This window comes from Struthio camelus, chromosome 4, assembly GCF_040807025.1.
Source record: "Struthio camelus isolate bStrCam1 chromosome 4, bStrCam1.hap1, whole genome shotgun sequence".
NCBI classification, from domain to species: Eukaryota; Metazoa; Chordata; class Aves; order Struthioniformes; family Struthionidae; genus Struthio; species Struthio camelus.
Genome location: NC_090945.1, coordinates 58,411,412 through 58,433,665, shown reverse-complemented (window position 1 = coordinate 58,433,665; position 22,254 = coordinate 58,411,412). Strand labels below are relative to the sequence as shown.

Below are 22,254 nucleotides of genomic sequence, written 5' to 3'. Positions count from 1 at the left end.
AATATGCCTGTGTTTATAAATGTCTCAATGCAATCACATATTAAAAAACTATTTATTTGCAATGATCTAATTCTTATATTACATAATAACTACATGGGCCTTTTCTGTAATATATTTGTATTGCTCAAAATAAACATTGAAAATGAAAAGTGAATAATAACGTAAGTCTGGCTTACAGAAGCTATTGAGCTAGACTAATTCACTTCATTTTACTGTCAGGTGTCAGCTTCAGCTAGTCCGGCAGCCATCCCGGGCACTCGCAGTGGAGGACCAAGGTAAGCGGGGGTGTTTGTCGAGGGCAAAGGTGAGGTATTGCTTCAGTGGTTGGTCAGTCAGCTCACTGCTGCCGCTGCTGTTGAAATACTGGTCCTTTGCTTCAGTGCTGCCTGCCTCACAGTGAAAAAGGTCTTGGCTTTGAACTTCACTTATTTAGAGCTTTATGAGAGGTTCTTGCATCATTTTTGCTGTCACCCATCTGCACTCCCCAGTCCTTGATCCATATTAAGTAACAAAATCATTTCTTATTAATATTGTTATAGGAATTAGTGTAGCTCTGATGAAAAAAATAAATTAAAAGGCTCATATAGTGAGTAAGCTTGGTTACATCTTTTCAGATAGGAGATTCTTCTCCCTGAACTTGAAAACAAATGGCTTTATAGTCCACAAGCAGTCTTCTGAGGTGTCTTACTCAAATGACTAAAATAAATTAGGCCAAGCCTGAACAGCTGCTTCAATATTTAGTCACTGTGATTTAAATAGAGAAGGCTGAAAAAGACTGAGCTTTTTGTATCAACTACATTATTGAGAGGCTTAATGCTAACCTTTCAGTAAATAAATATGCATAAAAGCTCTAATTATCCCATCTCTGTTATATCCGTTAAGGTCTCTAGTAACTCTGCAAAAGTAGGACGTCCTTCAGGTTTCTGAAAAGCAAAGTGGAGGATAACTTTATATTAGCAGTTGATCAATTATGGTACTAGACTTCAGAAGGTGGTTGCACACAGATATAAACTGCAACTTTAAAATTACATTTGATTTTATTAATATAAGAGAACAAAAAGACTGAGCTTATCATTTAAGAAAAAAAAAAAATCATGTGTTCCTCAAGTAAATGTGTCAGAAATCAATAGAACGCTTCCTAAAACCATGAGCATAGCCACTTTTCAAAGTGTTTCTAAAATTTATTTAAAGGACATTTATCTCATTTCTGGATCAGAATTTCCATTTCCCCCATTTTCCATAGGGTTTCTTCAGCTGCAGTGGATTGCTGGAAAGCACTGTCTTGGGAAATCATGATACTCAGAGATGTTACCTGAGCTGCTGAGAAAGGATCTTCCCTGCTGTGTTATTTCACGTATTGCAATATGGAGCAAAGCACTGGTTGATGTCAGGACAGAAAAGATGATGATCGTCCCTGCTTTCTCTCTCTGCCTGCCTGGCATCCCACTGGCTGGTCACAGTAAGCAAGCAAGCTATGCACTTCAGATTTCAGTCTCTTACGCTAGCTTTATTAAAGGTCTAAAAGTTTCATACTAGTTTTAAGATACAGGCTAGAAAGGAGATATGGGATAAAGGCCACAAAGATCCTGCTGTAACAGTGTATGCCCACCTATTTAAATGAAAGCATTACACAAAGTTCTTCTGAAAGTACTTTTTACCTGAAATTAAAGATTTACTTCCTGTAGACACTGTAAGTGGAACCTTAAGAGATTACTCAGATGCAGAGGTTGATGGAATCCATGTTTTCGTACCAGTGTAGAAAAAAATAGTTGCTGGAGCAATGGATAAAGAACATGAAGTCAAGAATATGAAGGGGGGTGAAAGTGGGGCCACCTAAGAGAGAAGGAAGCAAACTGTTTGCTGCATTACTACAGCTGTAGTGATGTACACATCCAAAGAAGAGGCTGTAAAATCTGCACTTTGTAAGCGTACCTGCTTTGTACAAGACTACGTTAAGCTCATCATTCAGAGCAGAGCTAGAGAAAGCTATGCATGACATGGAGGTGTGAAAAAAGTATTGTATTTGATGCAGCTGAGAAGTGAGACAACAGTGGAATATTCAAAAACAAGAACGATGTAGACCTATTGTACTGATGATATGTGTTATGTTTATTGGATTTAACAACCAAAAGAAACAGAGGCTTGTAAGCTTAGCCATGATTTGTGAAAAGCAGAGTGAGCTACCGAGGATAATATCACAGGTAAGAAATAAGTATTTAACGCCTCGTTTTTGAGGGCTGTCTTTAGATCCACATTACAAATGAAGAACACAGCAAAGTAGTATCATAAGACAATAAAAGCAACAAACCTCGTGCCAGCAGCTGTACATGACTTTGTAGACAGTATGTGATGCCAAATACGGTCGATAAAGTCGGTTACCCTCAGAAATCTCACGGACAACTTCTGAATTTGACTTGCTATCAAAAGGCATTTTGCCTTCTGTGAAAACTTCCCACATTAGTACACCTAGAAATGAACCAACACATTTGGAACAACAACAACAACAACAACACCTAAGTTATTTAGCAGTATCAGAAGCACAAAAAAAAATACTCCTTGCTTTTTGGCATGTTGAATAAGGCATGAAAATATGGGCAACCTGAGCTGAATGAAAAGAGACAATCAGCAAAATTCTCAGCTGATGCAATTCTCCCATTTAAGTGAGCTAAGAAGGTGGTCTATGAAACTGATTGAAATGAATATGCATTTGGCTAATGGCAACGTACAAAGAATGCATATTTCAGTCAAAATCTTATTTTTAGACAAATCTTATTTTTAGACAACTAGGGGTTGGGTGGATGAGTATTTTCATGATCAGTAGCAGAACTGGGGATTTTTGTGGACTATGTGTAAAGTGACATGCAAGACTCTGCCTAGAAAAAAAAATTGTTAGGAATCATGAAATTCCTACCCTGCAGGAGAAGTAGGATCTAGGATTTGGATGTGCAGACCAGGACCCCTAGCTCCCAAAAGATCATAGAGCCTTTTTATTCCGAAACAGCCTCTTTCAATATAGGCAAGATTTAAAAAAACGGGGAGGACTAAAGCGAAAGATAGGTAATGACAGTAAAATGTTACACTTTTCCAAATCTTTTCAGAAGTTTTAGAGAAACGCAATATCTTGCACATTAAACTAACCAACTCACCAAATGACCAGACATCTGATTTGCTGCTATATTTTTTGAAATGAAAGACTTCAGGAGAAGACCATTTGACTGGAAACTTGGCACCTGAAGAGCTGATATATTCATCATCAATGACATACCTAAAAAAAAAAATCAGAGAATAGCTTCTACTTTAATGATAGTTAAAGAGCAAGTCATTTTGGTTACATTTCCACAGGCAATTTATAATTCCACAAAAATATTATCTCAATACAGAAACACAAAGAAAATGCATCACATATTAAATATAAAATACACACATACAGACACATTCTGTGTTATGCAATTAATGAGACGTATGTTATAATAAAATATTTTAATGCCATTTTTAGACTCACAGGATGGCTATTGTTAGTGTCTCCCTGAGAATACATTGATAGGAAAGGTCACCGCACCATGGCCAAGAAAGCCAGCAGCAATAAGTAATTATTGTCTTTCTTTCTAAAAGAGACGACCTTTCAAACGTTTGTTACACCCAAAAGCTGCCAGCAGAAGGCTGTGCTTCCATAACTCGTTGGTGACGCCTGCTAGCCAGCCTCACAGAGGTAATTTCTGGCACCTTGTTACAGAAGAGACCCACAAGGAGATTTTCATCCCATATAGGGCAACAAGCCTGTCAGGTGCACTGAAAGAGCAACTTTCTTTGCTCTAACTTGTAGGAGCTACGTGAAAGTCTCCCAGATAAGATGAAGTTATGTCTGACACGCATTTGAAGTACTAGGGCAACTTTTTAAAAGGCTATTAGACTGACCCTGTGCATACATACGAGTCTTGTGCACGTTTTCCCAGTATTAACTGGGATGAGTGGTCAACAGCGATGCACTATGGAAAGCTTGTTCTCAGAGAAGGCATGATGCACGTGCTCCTTTTACAGCACGTTAACGAGGGCACATGGAGAGAAATTGCCGCTTCGTTACCCTTTCTTATTTTGGCGCGGGCACAGACAGAGCACAGGTTATCTATCATAAGTGCAGAAGAGCTGGTCGCGGCAGTCGGGTGAGCTCTGAACGCTTGGAGGGTGCTGCCGTCGCTCGGGGCGGGCTCCCTGGGACCTCCCTCCCAGGGGCCCTCCAGGACCTGGCCACTGCCAGGCCCCCCCACAGCCGCTTCTTGGCCAAAGAGAGCTGCCGTTCAGGTCTGTTTTCCCCAGGCTGGACCTTGACAACCTTTTCGTCCCTCGCTGTGTTTTCTTGGTGACTTTGGATGAGTTCGGACTCCTGATGCTGCCCTGACCCTTCCGGGGAGCAAAGCAACCAGCAGGCGCCGTCCTGGTATGGGACGGCCTTTTAAAAGCAAATATTTAGTCCCAAGCAGCCAGAGGGTTACAATCCTTAGGCTGGAAATACCAGGTGAAACCTAAGGGGAGAGGGGGGGTCCACAGGAGGGCTGTGCTGATCTAACGACGCCCTGTGTGAGGTGACGGCCACCCCTCGGTCCCCTGCTCCGTGCCGCGCGCCGCCTGCCTCAAACGGCCCAGCGCCAGCTCTGCTCACCCAGCACGACACCAAGCCAATAAAGCAGAAAAGCGAAGAGCTTTGTGCCGGGCCAGCAAGCTGAAACGCTTTGGTTCGCGATCGGGGAGGAACAGAGCCAGCCGGGCCGCCTCGCCGGGCGCCCGGCCGGAGGAGAGGCTCCGGGTAGCAGGGACCGCTCGGGCAGCTCAGCTCAGCTCAGCCCTGTAACCCCCGCGTCCGCTCACGAAAGGCCGCGGGGCCGCAGTGAGGCTTTCCGGCGGTCGGCTCTCTTTCTCCAGGCTCGGCTGGTCGGCGCGTTAAGCAGAAAAACCACTTCCCTGCTCGAGAAGCACAGGCGGTTTCCTGCCCCGGCCGCTCAGCCGCGGCGCTCCTTAAAGGTTAGCGCCGACACCTGCGCCTGCCTCGAGGGCCTGCCTGCCCTCCCCCAGGCTCAGGAAACTTGGGGAAAACAGTTTCTTTAGGCTTCTGGCACCCACTGCACGCTGAGCCTTTCTATGTCAAAAAACCACTTTTAAGCTCTACCGCTTAGTTTGTCTGTCTTACGCTCCCCCGTAGCAAGAGAAAGGCCTGGCAACCAGCAGGGCAGGCCACGGTGCAACGGCTAAATAGCAATGCCGTCATTGCAGCCAGCGCTCATAAATTGAGCGCGAGGGGATTCCCCGAATCAGCAAAGCGAGCAATGTCATTAATTCAGCGCCTTGCTGCTCTTGACTGAAAATAGAGCACTCAGTACAGTCATGTAAGTGGCTTCATACCTTGCCATCCCGAAGTCGGATACCTTAACAACGTGTTTAGCATTGACCAAACAGTTTCTTGCAGCCTAGGCAAAATGAGAGAAACATATTTGAAATCTGTGCTAAAGCATTTTAAGAAAAATACAACAGATTTATATCTTTCAGCTCATGCATACAGTTTATATTCTAAAAGGGGGTGAATGACTTGCTCAAAAATATAACGAAAAAGTGAAGTTTTGACTTCACGTCAATGAAAATGTTTTACCACTGTATAATTACATCTACATAGCATGTATCAGACTGAATGCTTGAGGTATAAGCTAAAATATTTTCACATATTCCTGCATAGTAAAAGAAAATTTTAGGATGCAGAGTTTAGTTATCCAAGCAGATATGTTCCTGAATGCCAGCATTAGGACACTCGCTATGAATTTTTAAATTTGCTTTTAGAAACTGTTCATGACAGAAATCAGGAACTCTGTGGAAGCTTTCAAGACTTTCCATTTCTCCAAGCAGCCACGGACAGCAGAGCAGGAAGATTTCTGCTCTGCATCCAGATAGGGGTGTTGGAGAAAAAGCAGAAAGTGAAGAAATGCGGCCCTCACCCCCACAGTCCCCTGTGTATGAGGGGTAAGGGAGAAAAGCAATCCATATATCCCAGCATCAAGGCAAGACAGCAGAGAGCAGAATAAAAGAGGGAGGAGAGAGATTGTGTTACATAAAACTCTTCACTGTTGCTGCCCTTTTCTATTGCTGAGATTTTGGTTGTACTGTAATCGCTGCATGATAATCTTGTGTTGTGAGACTGTCTTTCCATGCTAACCTCCTGACTTTCTCTGACTTCACTCAATTACCACGTAGTTTTCCAGCTGCCTGTAGATGAAAGAACAGCTGAAAGGACTTGTTTTACAGGCAAAGTGCTGCATTCATCACAAAAATACTGTTGGCTGCTTAGATCCGGCAACGCTCAAGTCTTACAGAATACATTAGTGTTTCACAAAATGCAGTGGTGACTCCTTTATTGTCATTATTTACAGAAAACCTTTTATACTTACTAAATCACGGTGAATAAATCTGTTTCTTTCTAGATATTGCATCCCTTCACACACGTCCTGGCACATGCCTAGCAGGACCTCTCTGCTGAGTTTCCCTCGTCTTTGCCGAAGGTAGTTGAGGAGGCAGCCGTTCTCCATGAATTCGGTCACAACGTAGAGAGGCCTGTGGTGTGTGCACACTCCGTAAAGCTGGACCAGCTTCGGGTGGGATAGGTTCCTGTCAAAAGTGTCCATGTTAGTCAGGCTATCGTTTGTCATTGACAAGCAATTAGACTTTTCATTCTCAGTACTTTATCTGATTGCAACTGCCCTCAGAGTTGTCCTACTAACACATTTCCACATACAGTTTCCTCCAAAAAGTTCACACTCTTTGAATTCATTCCATAATAGTTCATCAGTTAAATAAGTACAGGAACTGACCATAAACTCTGACTTGGTGATCTGAAATGGGAAGGCCTGGCTTTCAGTCAGGGGATATGAGCTGGTGCAAGACTTGGTCTGTGTACTTCCTCCCCATGCAGTCTGGGAAATTAGGAGAAATGGTAATATAATTTGTCAGAAGATGTAGGTAAGTTTAAGATCTGCTAGTGGCCCTAGAGATACTGAATTACGGTATCTCTAAGTTGTATCTAGCAATACAAGCAATGGTTGTAGGAACAGCTCTCAGCACACATACTCCCCCCTCAGCTTTGCAGTGTAAGGTAGTACCCATTTTAAAAAAAAAAAAAAGCCTGGCAGTGAGTGTACTGAGAATCTGGAGCGGTCTGATTTAGACCTTGAAAAACAACTTTTCTATATTGCACACCAAGTGCATCAGCAATTCTCAAAGTGTTCTTTGTTTAATTAGATTAAATAACATTGGGCTATACCTATTTCTGGGTTATCTCAGTGTCATCTATATGTATTGTACAGGTTTTGTACTTACATCATCACTTTGGCCTCCTCAATGAAATCGTCTTCAGACATTGCACCTTCATGGATCGTTTTGATGGCAACCTTGATGGTTGCTTTCCATTTACCCAGCTGAACGACTCCAAACTGCCCACGCCCAAGCTCTTTCATGAACGTCAGCTCAGATGGGTTTAACTCCCACTCTTCTATAAAAAGATCCCAACATGTTGCAACAGTTAGGCCAGCCTTCCTTAACCGTGCTCCAGGAGAGAGGCTGTGCTCTTTGCCGCTAACACACACAGCAAAACATCACAACGGTTCATCAACTATAACACGGGTTTGGAATAACTGAGAATTTCCACATGCTCATATATTTTTACATATTAAGGTCATTTTACAGCTTGTCAAATGTGAACACTATTTAAATTGCTTAAGGTAGGAATGTCTGCAGCTTGAAGATAAGGCAAATATTTGGTTTCAATTACATATGAGACATTACATTCTTTGGCATTATCATATATATCTGATATCTGAACCGCTTCCAGATTGATAGTATAGCTTCAGAAATAGTTACTGGATGCCTTTGTAACAACCAAAATAGTTGTGCCCTCCAGACACATTAAGCCTTGATATTCATAGGAACATTCACAGGATAATAGGCAATTTTGGAAATTCCTGTTTTGTTATACGTATGCATCAGGCAGATGATATTAACTTCTTACTGTAGATGCACAAAACAAGTGTTTATTGCTTATTTTCTAATCCCGTGTAAGATTTTATTCTTATTTCTAAAACTTGCAGAATTGACAAAGAAAATCTTCCTCATAAATAATATTAACTGAAATTTCTTAGGCATTTAAATAAATTGAAATATCCTTTCAGAGGCCATTAAATGCATATTTGAGTCAGGTCTGCTTACAAATAACCAGATAACTCAGAAATGCTCTAGTGGTTATAAAAGAAGCACAACGTGCTAAACTGAATGATTCGAGCCAGATATTCCCTGTGGTTCTGACACCTTAGTGGGAAATCAGTGTTTATTTCCAGTGAATATGCAACTGTTTATATGGTTGTTGTTACCGGGAAATTTCATTGATAAAATTGAATAATTAACCTGATGAGTGCAATACAAATTTTTGGGTAGATAGATACCTAAATCGCCACCAAAACATTATTCAAAATTTACCATAACTAAATCCTGCTGTTGCTGGTGAAGAACATCCCATTGATCCAACTGGATGCCGTAGACGAGTGATAAGCCCTGCAGGAGACAAAGCAATAATATTCTGTTGACCAACTACCACATTTTAAACTATGCTACATTGTATCTGTTCTCAAACAAAAAATATTTTGGATGTGATTTACATTTCTTACTCCTTGAAGTTTTTTTTTTTACAGTTTGTTTAGATATAACATTATAGTGAGAAAAAATGGAGGAAGACTATATTCAACAGGGCCCTGAATACAGGAAATAAGAAGAGTGCCTCTTTTCAGCCTGGCAGATGAGTTATTGTTTAGGAAGACAAGTACTGCTTTCAAAATGTCATGTAATTGTTTTTATTTCTTGTTAAATATTAATAGATGTATGGCAGTAGCGCCTTGGGATACCAGCTGAGATTTAGCCAGTCATAGTACAAATATATACGATAAGACAGTTCCTACCTCAAAGAAAAGCTATCCAAAATTGTTGTTTAATTAAATAAGTATACTTGCTTGTTTCTGATATGTTGGTATGTTTCTGGTATGTTGGTATTCTGGTATGTTAATTATCTTAAATACTAATACACAAGATACCATACACCTAGGCTTTCTTCTTCAGTGTAATTTCTCAGGACTACTTCTCATCACAAGAAATGTTTTTGTCTGTCATTCTTTCCCTTTGAGTTCATCAGCCAACTGTGCCAGTGAAAATATCCCTTTCTACTTTCCTACTATACCTGTGTTTTCTACAAACACAGAAAAGCTGTACGCTTTCGGTTTTTTTTAAAGCTAGCTCATTGTGCTCATCAAGGGCTCCTTGCATCCATTCATTCTTGCAGTTGTTACTTTCAGATCCGTTTCTGTTTCATGGATTTCCTACAGTCCTCCTCTCTCAGGCAAAAGGCTCTATACATTCCTGTATCTTCCTTCCTCACTTGTGTGACGGGCTCTCTATGTGTTTTCCCATCTCCTTTCATTCAGGGTAGAAACATTTTACACTATTTTGAAATGATAGGCAGAGCCAAGACGAAGGGAGTGTTTTAATGCTAGAAATTATTAAAGGCTGACATCAGCAAACACGTAGAGGAGGCTCTAAATCTAGAGATTTAGAAAATTTAGAGATTTTAGAAAATAGAAATTTAAAACTAGAGGCTCTAAATCACTATCAGAGAGTCCTTGTCGTCCCCGATTCTGCCTTTTGACTGTTTTGGGGTTTTGGCAAAAATCAGTGAAATGCTGTCTGCTGATGCATAGCCTATTTCCTGTTTTTCTTAAGTTGCATGCATACAAGTTACTGTGTTTTAGATAAGCAAAGAATTATAATCAAATTGAATGTAAGTCACATTCAGTCAAGTATGAACTAACAGAATGAAGAGCAGGTAAACACAGTAGGCTTCTAATTTTGTAAAATTCATTTCATTCAAGTGCAGTTTCACTTCCTGCATGGTATACGCACATTGCAGCTACTGCTTTGGCAGAAAGGATCACTATATATTTGAACTTGTCAGCAATGTGAAAACTTGTGCCTCTTTACATAAAGAAAAGATTACAGAAAGGGTTATTTATGACCTCTCAAAGTCCTGATGATCATCATCAGTAAAACCTTACCAGCTTGCATGTGTTACCTGCAGCATTCTGTTGATGATATTGGATGAGTTCAGGAATAGATGAAAAGAGATATTTTTCTGCTACATAATATTGTTCCAGGTGGTTTTTCTTAATTTGGTAATGTCGAATGCCTCCGCTATGACTTCTGAAATCAACAAGATCATAACTTAGAATGAAATATACTGTAAATCTGATTGATTAAATTTTACTTGGAGAGAATGTACAGAAAAATCTAAAAACTTGAGATAAAGTTCCCTACTTTAAATGAGTTGGTGTAGTTTACTATATCAAACTTACTGTTTAAGAAAAAAAAAGTCCTTAACTAGATCCCTATCCCAATTTTGGGAGATATTGCACAATCTTTTTTATTGTGCAAGTATTTATTCTTGCATGATTGCATCTACAAGAAATAGCTGTAGCATTTAACAGACATCCCTCCTAAATCAGCATTTATTTGAATCTAAGCTTTTTAAATTAACCTGCTCTTCGCCACCTGAATTTTGCCCAAAGAGTTAATAACACACTCACTCATAGTCTAAGATTAAGTTTTCCGATCTGCTTCTCCAAAGAGTCTTTATCAGCACTTTTATTTTATCTGTTAACGTTTCCATATTTCTCCATATTATGTCTTTAGTGCTTTCTGTTCATTTTGCTGGCTGTCTACCCCTGCTTTTTTGGACGCTCAAAATGAAGCAGTGAGGGTTACATTGCAGCCTGGAGGTGTTTTTGAAGGCCAGTCGCATATAGGAAGCATCAGCTGGGCCTAGCAGAGGCGAGGCACATCTCATGCCAAGGAGTTTTAGCAAGGTCTTCCTTCACATTTTGATTCAAACCTTAACCATTCAGAGCAATGCCTACTCACCCTTTAGACCGCGAATACACAGAGAGCGTGAGAAGTCCCTGTTGGCTTGAATGTCTGACCACAAATGCGCCTTCTTTGGACTGAAAAGAAATCCATTAGAGTTATTTTTTGCTTTTGGGCTTGAAACAAACTCCCTTGTGATAGGACTTGCATCTAATTACCAGATTCTGTGGAATGCCTAATAAAATGAAGCAGCAGCAAGTCATCTTCTGAAATGGTTCACAGAACTAATAAAATCCCATGGAAAGCCATAGTCCTTGTTGAGGAGGACATCTACATGTTTACATGTGAGGCACAGAACATTACATAACAGTAAGAAGTGTCGACGTTTTTGTTACTACATTAACTAAGTTGTTCGTTGTACATGAAAGTCTTAGTTGTTATTAAAAATAGTAGAGGAGAATTAGAACAAAGAAAGGCTTAACAAGTATCAGCTGAGTCAGAAACTTTAGTAATGGATACAGGGTAGAATAGCATATGGATTATTTGCCCCATACATAAAGAAGATGGGGGATGGAGGGTTGTTAATTCTGCCACTTTACTACCTTACTTATTACAGAGATTTCAGTCTTCAAATAAAGAAGACTTTTATCTTCAGATAAAAGACATGCAGAGTAAACTGCATAAAATTCAATTAATCTCATATTGAAGATCTCAGTAGAATTTGCTGGGACTAGAAGTTAAGGTTCTAGGAAGTCTAGATAGTCTACACTGTATGCTCACCCCAGAAAGCTGCCCCTCTATTTTAAAGCATTCTCTCTTACTGCATGCCAAACAGATTTGGATTTGACTGTTGAGATGTTCTTGATTCCTCTGCTGACAGATCTTTCCAGATATTGTTAGCTGTATTTATAAACTGGCTGAGTTACCTTCTGCTGTAATAGAAGTTCTGCCTGGCTCCTGTTTATGTTTTTGCAGTACCACCTGCAACGAAGAGACGTTCAATGCTTTAATTTCAGATACTCTTAAATAAAAATTAATGCATTTGCTCTGTTTAGCAGAAGTAACCCCTCTTAATAGTTGCACTATTCCTTGTCCAAAAACTGAATAGAACTCTCATTGCATATAATAATATCTTAATTTTAAATGACTTTATTAGACTTATTGTAATTATGTCAACTATTTTCCCAATTTCCCAATTGTGATTAAATATGAGCTCAAACAAAACAAAACCCAGGATACAGTTATGTCAAACTGTGAAGAAATTTACAGCCACACTCATTGTTTTAGGCCTCTCTTCACTAGAGTTTTGGAGAATTTTACTCTTCTCTCCAGGAACCTAGGCAGAATTAGCGTCTAGTCAGTTAATTTTATGTTCACAACAGGAAGAGATTAGAATATAGAAACATTGTGTAGTGAGCCTACACAAATAGGAAATGTCTGGCTTCTGACATTTTGATTTATGCAAATGAATTGTTATGGTGTTCAGTGTTTCTTATTTCTTGCTGTGCACTCAGAGCAAATAGCTCAGAATGAATTCACCAATTTGATTCCAAGAATAATGTTTTCTCACAAAAAATGAGAACTTCCAGTAAGCTCTCCAGCAAAGAACACCCGTTTGTATCCAATAAAGATGAAAGGATCAAGCTCTAAAGTGTACCACTCCTTTTTGAGAAAAGAAAGCACAATAATCATTTTCAAGTGTACTTACTCATAGGTTTCTAAGTTGTTTTGTTTGTTCTCAGTTACATAGTTGCTGGGAATTAGACCTTCATTCCTGAAACAAATACAGATTGAGGATAATGCTGTGGTATGATGTAAAATATTAATGGGATTGAGATACACATTTTTCTTTTACTAAATTACAAGGGTTATTTATGCTATAGGCTATATCTTTAGATACAGAATCCCAGTGTAGGGATTGAATAGAAGTCCAAGTCCCTTCATCTCAGGACAACATATCCGTCCCACAGCTGTGAGTAGCTAATGAAATGAAAAAGTCACCTGGGGAAAGTATTTGCAGAGTGCTTAGAGCAGCATGTGAATGAGAATTTTCAGTTAAAGCCAAAAGAAAATTAAGAAAAAAAGATACTTTTGCTCAATCAGAAGCTGTACTCTTCAGTTCTAATCTTGGACCTATACAAAGCTTTTATATGAAGACATACAAAGTGTGTGCATGCATGTGCATACAAAATAATAATCTGGTGGATTCTCACTGCAAATATGAGTGCAGAAAAAGCATTTAAAAATATTTAAAGGAGGGAGGTGAATAAAAAGAAAACATTTGTTATTTTAATATATGACCATTCCCCAAATCAGGCTATAGGATGAACTGAAAGAAATGCAAAGGAGAGAACAGAAAAGCAGAAAGGATCCTAAATGAAGTTATCTAGACTTTCTAAAAAGTCTTGGAATTTTGGGATCAAGGATTTTGTTTCAGCCAAATGTCTTACTAATTTCTATGGCTTTTATGAACTGCTTACACATTCTACACTGTATTGTACAGCACTTGAAGTATAGAAAGCTGAATTTTCACATGGCTCAATGCCCAGTGAATTACATTGCTCTCTTTTTCAGTAAATAACTTACTAAATCTAGAACTTAAAACAGTTTAAAATCTGTCTCCAAAATGTCACTCATCTCTTGTTCTATCTATCTGCTTGCTTTTGGGGGAGTTTGTTTTAGTTTTTTTTTTTCTTTCTGTATAAGAAAAGAGATTGAAATAGATGCCCCCTCTCTTACCCATATTGGTCTCTTGCCTTCCACCAGTGGGGGTCATACTTTTCAAGGATAATGTATTCTTCTGACTTCTTGAGTGTTAAATCATAGGGTCCTCTAGCAAAAAAGTCATAGAGTGCAATAACTTTGATCTTTTGTGAGTAGTCTTCCAAAGCCTCAGGAGGTAGAGGAGGTAATGGCTTTTTCTTAAACTGTTGAACCAACTGCCCCTCATGCTTGTGAAAGAAAAAAAGTATCTGTCATAACTGGTCTTTTTTTCCTGCTACTGCTTATTTTATTCACCTATTATTAACATTATTATTATATTTTCTTGGTTACTAAAAGGAACAAATCCTAATCATTGATTCCTACTGTATAGTACTGTTACCCAGTCACTTACAAAACAGCGGGACCTGCATTTGAGGGCCGTGGTAGCAAAGCCAAAATTACAACGAAAAGCACAACAAGTAGTAAACAAACCATCCATCTACCCTAACCCCCATGCTTTCAGTGACTTCTGCGTGACATGAATGCTGGGATAACTCCCCAGCCAGAGTAAATTAGCAGGATACCATTGAAATCAGCAGGCAGGAATTTGGCCTTTTATCTGAAGAATTAATATGGATATGGAGGGCACTGCAGATATTCATAGCAAATCAGCAGAAACATAACCATTTCCTTTTGCAACAGCTTAGGTTCTGTTTTTTTACTCAGCTATGCTTTGAAAACTCAGATTAATTATACTTAGCTCTAGTAAAAATGAAGGGGAGGTTTCACAAGCCAGCTGAGGGTGGCTAGCTTGCTTCTGTCAAAAAAAGGGCCATTGCACCCTTCTCACCTCCCTCACTTGGATGCCCAGGGCCTGGGAGAGGGAAGGGGAACCACCCTTGCCAGCAACCACAAGCCTCCCAGTCAGGTCAGCCAGCCTGAGAAACCTCATTGTGACCCTGCTTTCACACTCAGTGTAGATCTTAGGACACCTTTACTTTATATTATTTTTTTAAGCAACTTCAGGAGTACATGCACAGGAGTTACTTACTCCTGTTCTTGTTTGGTAGTGGGCTACTGTATGGCACATCACCTCACTCCTTTTTTTTCACCTACCGAAACATTACTTACCCTGTACTTCCAAGTAGATGGGTAGGAGCCTTCTTTCTGTGAGGCTGAGTACTGGGTCACCAGGCCAGTATCCGGGTCCAGGTTCATTCTCACTGCTCTTATTTTGAAGAACATGAAGTATTTGAGTGAATATATAGATATAAATATTCATTTAAAAAATACTCATATGTATACAAATGTATGTATACATATATGTCTTCATTCAAGTTGGGGTATATAGGGTAGAGCTTCTTTTAAACTTCTGCATAATTAGCAGTTCTACTGAAAATTGAAGGATTTTTAAAAGTCCTTTCTGGGCAAATATCTTAATTATCTTAATTGCTGAAAAGCTTACGCATTTCACATACCTTTTTTGCACCGTGCAGCAGCAGCAGCAGCAGCAGAAGACAGACTGGATGGTGTGATCTGTGAACAGGAATATTTTCTACATTTGCAGTATTCTTTACTTGCTTACAAAATGTACAGAATTAAGGGCTAGGATATGTGCTTAGCAGCATTATTAGCTCTGTCCTGCTATGAAATAGTTGGCAAATCATTAAGGCTGAATTTGCAAGTGTCTGAGAGAGCAGAGCTTTCCTCCCACCCCAGCTACGTTCCCACCGTCTCCCTCAGAGTGGCCACAGTAATTGTAAGGCCGTGTGATGAGTTGAATTAGTTCACAAAATCAGCCCAAAAAAGAATAAAAGAAAGAATGAGTTGTCAGCCAGATCAGTACTGATCTAACTGATCACACGGCCACGTACGCTCTAACCAGCGCAACAAAGGGGAACGTGATCAGGAACAGGAGATGGAGAACTGTCCCGTTCAGCAATGACAGGACTTTCAAATCACAAAACCACACCTATATGACAAGCTTTTTCTTATTGTAAGATTTATTAAAGGAGACACGGTATATTTAAGTCTTTGAATTAATACGGGTGCAGGAACAGGTGGGAAGGCTGTGGCCCCAGGGTCGGGAGGATCCTGGGGGTGCCTCCTCCAGGCATGAGTCCCGTCCTCCTCTTGCACATGCCCATCACCCCCCGCCTCGGGGCAGGCCGGCCTGTGTCCCTGGCCTGCCACCTGGGGCCCGCACGGCCAGGAGGCAGCTGCAGCTGGCTGATTTAGGCTGTCTTAGGGAGTATGAGAACTAGGCATACAGAGAAAAGGCTTCCGTCATGTTTAGCTGCACTGATAGAAAACAGTCTTCATATCCCACAGCAGTGAGTCCTGGTCCTTCTCTGCCCCAGAGGCCATAGCACTAGAAGTCGTCTCAGACATTTACCTAAAATAGCCTTCCTGAAGTCTCGGTACTTCACTGCTTTATCGTTCGCATGATACGTCTTTGTACAGTCTGAGCAGTGTCTTCTAGTTTATTTGTTCCCTCATGGCATTTTTTGGCTTGTTTATCCTAATGATCTAATTAGGATCTAACTAGTCTGGTATGATAAATGGGATGGTCTAGCTAGTGTCCTATAATGCTTCTTATCAATGCCTTTTAGCAATGCTTCAGCAAAGTGTGGTGAGACTATGCATCCTAGCACTCAAACACTAAGTATCCTTACTTACACTGACAAAAATGGGATTATTTTCTCTATAAACGTACACACAGTACGTAGAAAATCTTACCCTAACGAAAGGAGGAGGAGAGAACATCAAACGTCAGAAAGATAAGATCAAATTAGTTCTGGGTCGGAAGAGGAAGAGACCTGTCTCATACGTGTTTTGGTTTTAGTATTTACCATGAAAGTGGCGGGGCAGTTTCCCTTAAACTGTTGCATCCTGTGAAGAGCCTATCGCGTAGGAAGCTGGCAAGCCTGTATTAATCAGAAGCCAGCATCAACTGCTTGATAAAAGTTTCCACTGACAGCTATGCAAAGCGTGGGGATTACAAATACCCAAGTCAGCTGACATTGACAATTTTCTTTAAAGTAAACCACAGCAGAAGATACGGCAATGTAATTTATTTGCTGCATAATTTTCCAGGGTCCATTAAACTGTCCCTCAGTTGTTAATAACTACAGCAGCTTAACTTTGCCTGAACACAGTCTCTAGCATTGGTTGACTATAAGGTCTAGTTTATTCATATCCTGGATGAGAACAAGCCTAGAACGAATAATCATTTTTTTTTTTTAAAGTCAGCTGGGAAATATTTCTGTTTTACTACCATTGCTTTTCTGTTCCTTAAGAAAAAGAGAAATTCCTGAGCAAAGTAACAGTGCTAAGGAACAAGTGCCTCTAAAGCAGTATTAAATTGGTGCCCTGGAAGCATATTGCATGACAATGTTGTCTTGCAAGAACTGCCCTTCGAGGAAAACTACTATTACAATTTCAGCAGAAAAAGTGTTGTTTAAATTTCAGCATGAATAATTACATGCTATTTACCAATATTTCCCAAATCTCTTAAGAAGGAACTGTGTTTTTCTCCTGATCTAGATTACATTAGGTTTTATAATAGCTTTTACATGGCTTTGGTGCTCCGTAAAAAGCGAACAGCGTGGGTGAAAAAATTCTATTCTATTTTTCTATTACTTTAGCCAGGGCCTTGAAGCTTCACCAGTATTTAGCAATGTGCCAAAAGGAATCTGACATGTGAAAGCTTGCCTACTTCTTTCAGTTATATCATCTGGTCTAATTAAAGATGTTATTCCTTCTAAGATAACTTGCTCTCCTTATGAGAGCGCTTACTGGAAATATTTAGCCCAAGCACTGCAGAGTTTCAATGTTATGTCAGAATGATGTTCCAATAAGATTTTAAAGATTTCGCTACTACTATGAAAGCAAGAAGTCCAACATTCAGACTGATGTTACGGACATAGAAGTCTGTCTTGCTTTTCTTTATGAGCCCAGTGAGGTGAATAAATTTAGAAGGTAAGCTGAGGAATTCCTTTTGCCGTCAGTGGCTTCCAGGCTTGTTCTGCTAGTGGTTGCTTTTCCTATTTCAATGTCCTTTGCTATGCTAAAAGCAATTAGGAATAAATGAATGTATGCGATGTTTTTAAAAACATCTCAAGCATATATACTATTAATTATTTAGTCTCTTATCCTGTTCATGAAATCACAGAGAAGATACAGGTTAAAGCTGTGATTAGGATGTTTCATGGGACGTGCACTTTATTTGGCCAGTGATTTTTCCAAGGTTAGAGCATCCAACTAATTAATGATCATAAAACATGAATGAACTTGGCAGGCTAAAAGTGAAGGCTCAGGTTAGACCAAGGCTCAGATAAGCCCATTCCACAGTGAATTCTTGGGACATAAGGAATCAGATAGTTCTGCCAAGTTTGCTTCTCCTGCTTCTTCCTAATGGAGTGTTTTAGGCACCAAATCCAGGCCTACCAGTCCAGCAGATATGCATGATCCTGAAGGAAAGGCATTGCTAGCTCTTTGAAAATCAGCCTCCTTATACACATGACTGGCTCTGTTTTCTGCAATATGGCTGCTGAAATTATTTTGTCTAGGTATCACTTCTGTAGCAGTTGTAGAACTAATTCAGTAGAAATTAATAAAAGAACAAATTCATGCAGAGAAAGTTGTTAACTTCTGTTTGGAAAATCATCAGGTCTACAGGGAAACAGTATCAACAAACATACACAGAGAGGCATTCGGTTGTGTGGGACATAGAATCGCAGGCCTTCGATTAGGTCCTGCTTCAGTTATACTGAATTATGGGTGGTTCTTAAATCAAGAAATGTTGGACCTGATGGACTGAAATTTCAACATCTCAAGCAAAGATCGATATATTGATCTAAACGTTTTACATCCTCCCCAGTCAGTCATCCATAGTGGTACTGTGCTTCTGGCACAATGTATCTGAACGTTTTTTTCTCCCTTTGGTTAAAATCAAGTTTTTTCAGTTCACAGCTCACTACAGAAAGGCCCAAAGCTGCTCTGCGATGCTGTTTAGAAAGACTTGGCCAACACTGCAAATGTTAAAGGCTGTGATGCACTGAATGAATATTTTGATTAACCTGGCTTACATCTTGATCTTCTGCTAGCAACACAGGAAGATCTTTACATTTAGGGCTGCCTCCAGGTGCCATAGCAATGCTGACTGAAGTGCTACAGGAAGTCTGCATTTCCTGACTGATGCTTCTCATAGTTATACATGCACTCCTATAACCGAGCTTGCTTGCTTTATTTATTAATTTTCTTATATTCAAAAGCTGCAAGTCAAAACGAAAAACAAACTGCATTTTAATGCAAGAAATTTACTATCTTTAAAAAGTAAAGAATAAGAAATGGAAAATAAATATAATTAACACACCGTTTTAAATATTTCTTGATTTTCCTTTGTACTATGCCCTAACTGAAATCACTGTAACCACTGATTTCCTTCAATTCTGGATCAAGCACCTTCTCTTTAGCAACACATTGTACATTTGTCAAAGATTGTTAGAGAGTCATAAATGTATATATAAGCTTTGACCCCCCAATCCCTTCCTCAACTAATCACATTGTCTGAAGAGTTCATCATTTAAAAATGAATCACTGTTGATATCAGTGAGAGCTGTGCTTCTGTAAGGAATCACATTTTGGATTGTGTTTTGAATTCCAATTTTTGAAGAGAACAGAGACCAATCAGATTTAACATATTATGAATGACAGACAATATTTGGACAGGACACTAGAAAGAAACATAGGTTAACAGAAAAAAATATTCAATAATATTTAACAGTGAATTGTTTTTAGAAGTCTCTTAAGATAAAGCAGTTATGGACCCTTCACTCTTTTCGGGTCCTACTTCTCTGCTTCCTACACAACCAGACATTTTCCAAAAACTTCCAGAAAAATTGGTTAAAATTTGCTTATTTTAAATTCACATGCAGGAAGTTTTCTCCAGGATGCACAGCCCTACTAGGCTTGTCAGCCCACATTTCTGTCAAAACATAAGCTACCAAAACACATTTAGCCCTATTCCTCAGCAGGTATAAGTCGTCATGAAAAAGATAAAGTTGTCATCTTAAAATCTAAGTTAAAATCAAACAAGTGGAGAATTAGACCATTGAATCTAAAGTTTACCAAGACTTCCTTCTTTAATGTTGTGAAGAATCTCATTTCTCCAATAGCTGATGAAAGGCTGCAAGCTCAAAGTTCAAACAATATAGACAGAGAACTTGGAAAACAAAACGTAGCCCATATCATTGCTCCTGTCTTTTCCTTTCCAGAAACGGCTAAATTGGGAGGAAAACACTTGTTTTTAAAACAGTAACATATCATCTCTCTGATGACTGATTAACAAATATGAATTCCAACTCTAGTACAGAGCCAGATTAACCCATAGGATTATGATGCCCAAACTCAGACTTTTTAGCATGCACAGTTTTGGAAGGAGAGAAGAGATACCATGGCAAGAGAAGCATGTGGAAGAAGTAGAAGTTATAGAAACTGGTACTGAAGCCAGCCTTACAAACACTTCTTAAAAATTTGCAGCTAATAACCGAGATAGAGGCTGTTAACAATTCTATCTGTGCACAACAGAAAGCCGACGTGGGGCTAGAGGAAGAGGAAGAAGATTGGTCTGTAGTGAGGAGGAACAGCTGTTTGCTTGAGAATCTGAAAGTCCCATGAAAACAGAAAAGGTGCAGTGAAAACATGAAACTCTTCTGAGCTGATCCATTGCTGCCACTAGTTTTACTACAATTTAAAATGACAAAGTTCCACAACACCCAAAACCTAGCAGCACACTTTAGGTTGATATAATTGTATATTTGGCCAGGTCCTGCCTCCAATTATAACTTGCACTGATGGCCAGTACTTGGAAGGTAGTACCAAAGGGCGAGATAGAAGGAACAAGTTTAGTTAGAAGTGAATTTTTATAATTTGCTTTTTATAACTTTACTACTTCACAAGTTTCTTGGTTTGAGTTTCTTCTTCGGATTCACTTTTTCACAAAGCATTGCCAATTTTGACAGTTCTTTAGCCCAGATCTGAGACTTGAATTATTGTGTCATGTTCTACACAAAGTTCTTGCTCTTGCCGGGGGGCAGGGGGGGGGGAAGTGTATACAACGGCTCATTGAGAAATACTCAAACTTTACTTTTCTCATCCAAAACAAATCTTTACTATGACACACGATATGCCTCCTGAACAGCTAGGTCTGTCAATTTTCAGCAGTACCAGAAGATCAATGATCTATTAGAAATCAATAGTATAGTTTCCTTCTTTAACACTTTACAAGACAGTCTTTCAGCTTTTCACATGCACAAATTCAGGCATTCTGTATGCTCCTGTGAGTTAATTCTGCAGTGTAGGAAAGTCGGCTCTAATTCTACCAAACTTTTTCTTCATGGCTATGCAGTATGTGCTTTTAAAGGTAGCATTTAGAAACATCTCAATATCTATCTGTAAAAGTAGTTGCTTTCCTGAATCGGTCATATCACAGATTCATATCTGATCAGTAATTCTGAAAGTCAAGACGAGCAGTCTGAACACAGGTCATCTAAGTTACACAAGAGAATGCTGTTTGGTACTTTTATGGTAACTCTAAATAGGTCATTTGCTAATTACCCTACTACAGCACAAAACAAAACTTCAAGATCAAAATACGCAGCTCAATTTACTTACAGGTGGAGAGAATCATATCTGGTTGTCGGCTTATATTCAAATGGAAATACAATGCTTTCTTTGTCAGTTGTGCCAGCACAAACGTCCCCAGCTGAGCTCTTAGCTCTGATATGAAGCATGGTATAACACAAATACAGTTTGATCCCGCCTACTTTTCTTAAAAAAAATGAGACAGACTAGATACTAATCTCATCTCTGTTTAAAAAAAAAGTCTGCTTTCTAGTATCAAATGTATGTTTTACAGCCAAATTACTAAACTAAAATCAGTAATGCTAAGTATTGATTAAAAAAATAAGGGAAATTAAAAAAGCTGCAGATGCACACCTCCAAATTTGGTTTAATTCAGATTAATTTTTAATCCTGACATTTTAAAAAATTCTGTTATGATAGAAAGGGGAAGAAGGAATGAAGTTGCTTAAGGACGACTGAGTTCATCTAGAAGAAATGATGGTGTGATCTTTCAAATGTTTTTTGCAGACACTCAAAGAGTAAGCAAAATAGCTGACTCCAGAGATGCTCTGATCCATTGCAAAATTAACCACCCGAGGCTAAATACATTTTAAAAAAATGTGTTAATTCATAAACTAGGTGCCTCTGAGTATCCGAAAAAACATGTCTTCAGACAAGAACCTTTCTTCCCTTTGAATGTAGACTTTTACAAAGCAGCAGGGGGACCCTGATTACGGAAATACCAAAATGGAGCAATGATGGAATGCACTAAGCTAACTACAGTCAGCTTTAATAACCTGATTTGAAATAGACTTGACCATATGCTTCTCTGCATGAAAAACCTTTTTGCAAACAGGCAATCCATTCTCCATTACACGCTGTAACGAAGGGCACAGGTAACAAGAGGAAAACAAAACACAGAGTCAGGAGGTGAGTACAGCAAAACAGTGCACATACTGCTCCCATCTGTAAGTAAAAAGTTTGGTTAATTTA

The 22,254-nt window shown here is 39.3% G+C and overlaps 1 protein-coding gene across 2 annotated transcripts; it reads right to left on the bottom strand.

Moving 5' to 3' along the window:
• Nucleotides 1-269: 269 nt before the first annotated feature.
• Nucleotides 270-22,083, bottom strand: TXK (TXK tyrosine kinase). 2 transcript variants are annotated; one of them, XM_068942947.1, is made up of 15 exons: nucleotides 21,313-22,080; nucleotides 15,114-15,171; nucleotides 14,767-14,863; nucleotides 13,672-13,883; nucleotides 12,641-12,706; nucleotides 11,859-11,913; nucleotides 10,990-11,069; nucleotides 10,145-10,272; nucleotides 8,506-8,580; nucleotides 7,354-7,525; nucleotides 6,429-6,645; nucleotides 5,395-5,459; nucleotides 3,147-3,265; nucleotides 2,309-2,466; nucleotides 270-923 (listed from the first exon to the last, which is right to left on the bottom strand). In XM_068942947.1, the coding sequence occupies exons 1-15, from the start codon at nucleotides 21,326-21,328 to the stop codon at nucleotides 855-857; spliced, it is 1,587 nt and encodes a 528-aa protein (XP_068799048.1). In that variant the 5' UTR covers nucleotides 21,329-22,080; the 3' UTR covers nucleotides 270-854. The 2 variants fall into 2 exon arrangements, with proteins under 2 accessions (XP_068799048.1, XP_068799047.1); XM_068942946.1 differs by lacking the exon at nucleotides 270-923 and adding an exon at nucleotides 1,699-1,833 and having other exon boundaries at nucleotides 21,313-22,083.
• Between the last annotated feature and the right edge of the window lie 171 nt (nucleotides 22,084-22,254).